Source organism: Salmo trutta, unplaced genomic scaffold (assembly GCF_901001165.1).
Source record: "Salmo trutta unplaced genomic scaffold, fSalTru1.1, whole genome shotgun sequence".
NCBI lineage: Eukaryota > Metazoa > Chordata > Actinopteri > Salmoniformes > Salmonidae > Salmo > Salmo trutta.
In genome coordinates this window covers 97,524-101,264 of record NW_021822717.1, presented here as the reverse complement: position 1 = coordinate 101,264, position 3,741 = coordinate 97,524, and the positions used below count along the sequence as shown (strand labels likewise).

At 42.5% G+C, this 3,741-nt stretch overlaps 1 protein-coding gene across 1 annotated transcript; it reads right to left on the bottom strand.

Annotated features, from left to right (window-relative positions):
* Positions 1-1,281: 1,281 nt before the first annotated feature.
* On the bottom strand, positions 1,282-2,690 carry LOC115183984 (uncharacterized). Its single transcript, XM_029744969.1, has 2 exons — positions 1,359-2,690; positions 1,282-1,310 (listed from the first exon to the last, which is right to left on the bottom strand). The coding sequence occupies exon 1, from the start codon at positions 2,688-2,690 to the stop codon at positions 1,722-1,724; it is 969 nt and encodes a 322-aa protein (XP_029600829.1). The 3' UTR covers positions 1,282-1,310; positions 1,359-1,721.
* Between the last annotated feature and the right edge of the window lie 1,051 nt (positions 2,691-3,741).

Genomic DNA, 3,741 nt, shown 5'->3' with positions numbered 1-3,741 from the left:
TGATTAGCTTAATCAGGTAATATTAATTACAGAGAAATAATTTTATAAGTTAGCATGTCATATCACTTAATCCGGCATAGCCAAAGACACGACACTAGGCATATGTCGCACGTCACTACTTCCCAGAAGAGGCATTTCAATGTAATATTTTTCTAAAAAGTGTTTTTTTGGAAGAAATGCTTTCTGGAACACGTGATCTTTCATGTGTTTTTAATAGCAAACTTGTATTCCATCTGTAAATACGAATAAATTTGTTAAATTACAGGCCTTATTTGATTTAGCCATGGAAAAAGTCAGCAACCTTCCCGCTAGCCATGATTGGCTGAGATAATGGATGGACTGGACATGCCGAGAGATGAGTTCTGATTGGTCTGCCATGTAGCATGTTTCTGTCTATAACATGAGCTGCTCAGTTTTTGTAGGTAATCCTTTCTACAGCGGCTTTTTTCTGAAAGACAACGAAGAAGTCCAAAAGTGTTGCTACTGGTCTCCTCTTTCTGGAGGACGATCGTGCCATGTTGACTCTCTGACTCTGAACATGAATCAGACAATGAGGAAGTCCTTGATTTAAGTATAAACATTTCCATTGAACCATACATTGTAGAGTCTTCTGATGACAGTGATGGGGAAGAACCAGTGATCAGTGAAGAAGTTTACATCAGAGTTTTGAAATCAGTGGAATGCCCGGTGGAAGCAGAGTATGATTGCAAATGTGGAGGGAGTCGAAAAGAGAACACAGAAGGCTGATGTATAAAACACTTGTCTCCGGATTACATCTTCAAACTAAGGTCAACCATGGCATCCGTGACAGAGAGGGAGAAGCGTTCCATCCATGTATACGGGTAAGAGAGTCTAGCTACATTTTCTAATTTAGTCAGAAAGTCAAGTTAAAGTGCACTGTTAGCTAGCTAGCTAACGTTAGCTGGCTGGCTCGCTAGCTAATGGTACATGTAGTTATATTAATCTTATCTCAGAAATCCATTTGCATTGCTAGTTATAGCCTAATGTGAGCTAGCTAATTAACATTGAAGCTAGTTAATTAGCTTTAGCTACCTGCAGATGCATGCATGGTGAATGGTAGTACGGTTTAGGATTAGGGGTCTAAACCAAAGACTCCACTATGCAAGTTACCATTTCACTGTACCGTTTACACCTTCTGTATCCTGAGCATGTGACAAATAAACATAGATTTTACTTGATATAGTGTTATAGTGTTTACCAGAGATGGCAATGTGAAGAACAACATGACCTGCACCAACGTCAGATTAGGATATCGGCCAAGGACTAGAAACAGTGTATTTTTACTTGACCTGGTGGAGAGGTAATGACAGGAGAATCTCAAACATTAACCCATTGACCTGGTGGAGAGGTAATGACAGGAGAATCTCAACCATTAACCCATTAACCTGGTGGAGAGATAATGACAGGAGAATCTCAACCATTAACCCATTGACCTGGTGGAGAGGTAATGACAGGAGAATCTCAACCATTAACCCATTGACCTGGTGGAGAGGTAATGACAGGAGAATCTCAACCATTAACCCATTGACCTGGTGGAGAGGTAATGACAGGAGAATCTCAACCATTAACCCATTAACCTGGTGGAGAGATAATGACAGGAGAATCTCAACCATTAACCCATTGACCTGGTGGAGAGGTAATGACAGGAGAATCTCAACCATTAACCCATTGACCTGGTGGAGAGATAATGACAGGAGAATCTAAACCATTAACCCATTGACCTGGTGGAGAGGTAATGACAGGAGAATCTCAACCATTAACCCATTGACCTGGTGGAGAGGTAATGACAGGAGAATCTCAACCATTAACCCATTGACCTGGTGGAGAGGTAATGACAGGAGAATCTCAACCATTAACCCATTGACCTGGTGGAGAGGTAATGACAGGAGAATCTCAACCATTAACCCATTGACCTGGTGGAGAGATAATGACAGGAGAATCTCAACCATTAACCCATTGACCTGGTGGAGAGGTAATGACAGGAGAATCTCAACCATTAACCCATTGACCTGGTGGAGAGATAATGACAGGAGAATCTCAACCATTAACCCATTGACCTGGTGGAGAGGTAATGACAGGAGAATCTCAACCATTAACCCATTGACCTGGTGGAGAGGTAATGACAGGAGAATCTCAACCATTAACCCATTGACCTGGTGGAGAGGTAATGACAGGAGAATCTCAACCATTAACCCATTGACCTGGTGGAGAGGTAATGACAGGAGAATCTCAACCATTAACCCATTGACCTGGTGGAGAGATAATGACAGGAGAATCTCAACCATTAACCCATTGACCTGGTGGAGAGATAATGACAGGAGAATCTCAACCATTAACCCATTGACCTGGTGGAGAGGTAATGACAGGAGAATCTCAACCATTAACCCATTGACCTGGTGGAGAGGTAATGACAGGAGAATCTCAACCATTAACCCATTGACCTGGTGGAGAGATAATGACAGGAGAATCTCAACCATTAACCCATTGACCTGGTGGAGAGGTAATGACAGGAGAATCTCAACCATTAACCCATTGACCTGGTGGAGAGGTAATGACAGGAGAATCTCAACCATTAACCCATTGACCTGGTGGAGAGGTAATGACAGGAGAATCTCAACCATTAACCCATTAACCTGGTGGAGAGATAATGACAGGAGAATCTCAACCATTAACCCATTGACCTGGTGGGGAGGTAATGACAGGAGAATCTCAACCATTAATCCATTGACCTGGTGGAGAGGTAATGACAGGAGAATCTCAACCATTAACCCATTAACCTGGTGGAGAGATAATGGCAGGAGAATCTCAACCATTAACCCATTGACCTGGTGGAGAGATAATGAAAGGAGAATCTCAACCATTGACCTGGTGGAGAGATAATGACAGGAGAATCTCAACCATTGACCTGGTGGAGAGATAATGACAGGAGAATCTCAACCATTAACCCATTAACCTGGTGGAGAGATAATGACAGGAGAATCTCAACCATTAACCCATTGACCTGGTGGAGAGGTAATGACAGGAGAATCTCAACCATTAACCCATTGACCTGGTGGAGAGGTAATGACAGGAGAATCTCAACCATTAACCCATTGACCTGGTGGAGAGATAATGACAGGAGAATCTCAACCATTGACCTGGTGGAGAGATAATGACAGGAGAATCTCAACCATTAACCTGGTGGAGAGATAATGAAAGGAGAATCTCAACCATTGACCTGGTGGAGAGATAATGACAGGAGAATCTCAACCATCACTCAGACCCATCAGGTTAAGTAACATGACCTACACTCTTAGGAAACAAAGGTGCTAAGTAAAACCATACAGGGTTCTTCTGTTTGTTCCCACAGGGGAACCCTTTTTGGTGCTGGGTAGAACCCTTCGCAGAGGGTTCTTCAAAGATCCCCCTGTATATGGTTCTAGCTAGAACCCTCTATGAAGGGGGTATGAAGGGTTCTACCAAGAATATATATTATAAGGCCTTTCTTTGAGGGACTAGTTATACCCTAACACCAAGTGGCGTCAGGAACCTCCTGGTTTACAGGCCAGATCATGGCCTGCAAGTCACGTTATTCTGGCTTGCAAAGTGATGTGTAATTCCTATTGGAATCTGAGACTACCTCAATCATCTAAACTGGAACAACCATCTCAGTAACGGGTGCAATAAATCCAACTACTAGCAGATTGGATTAGTTTAGAAATGATGTTATTTATCTTTGTG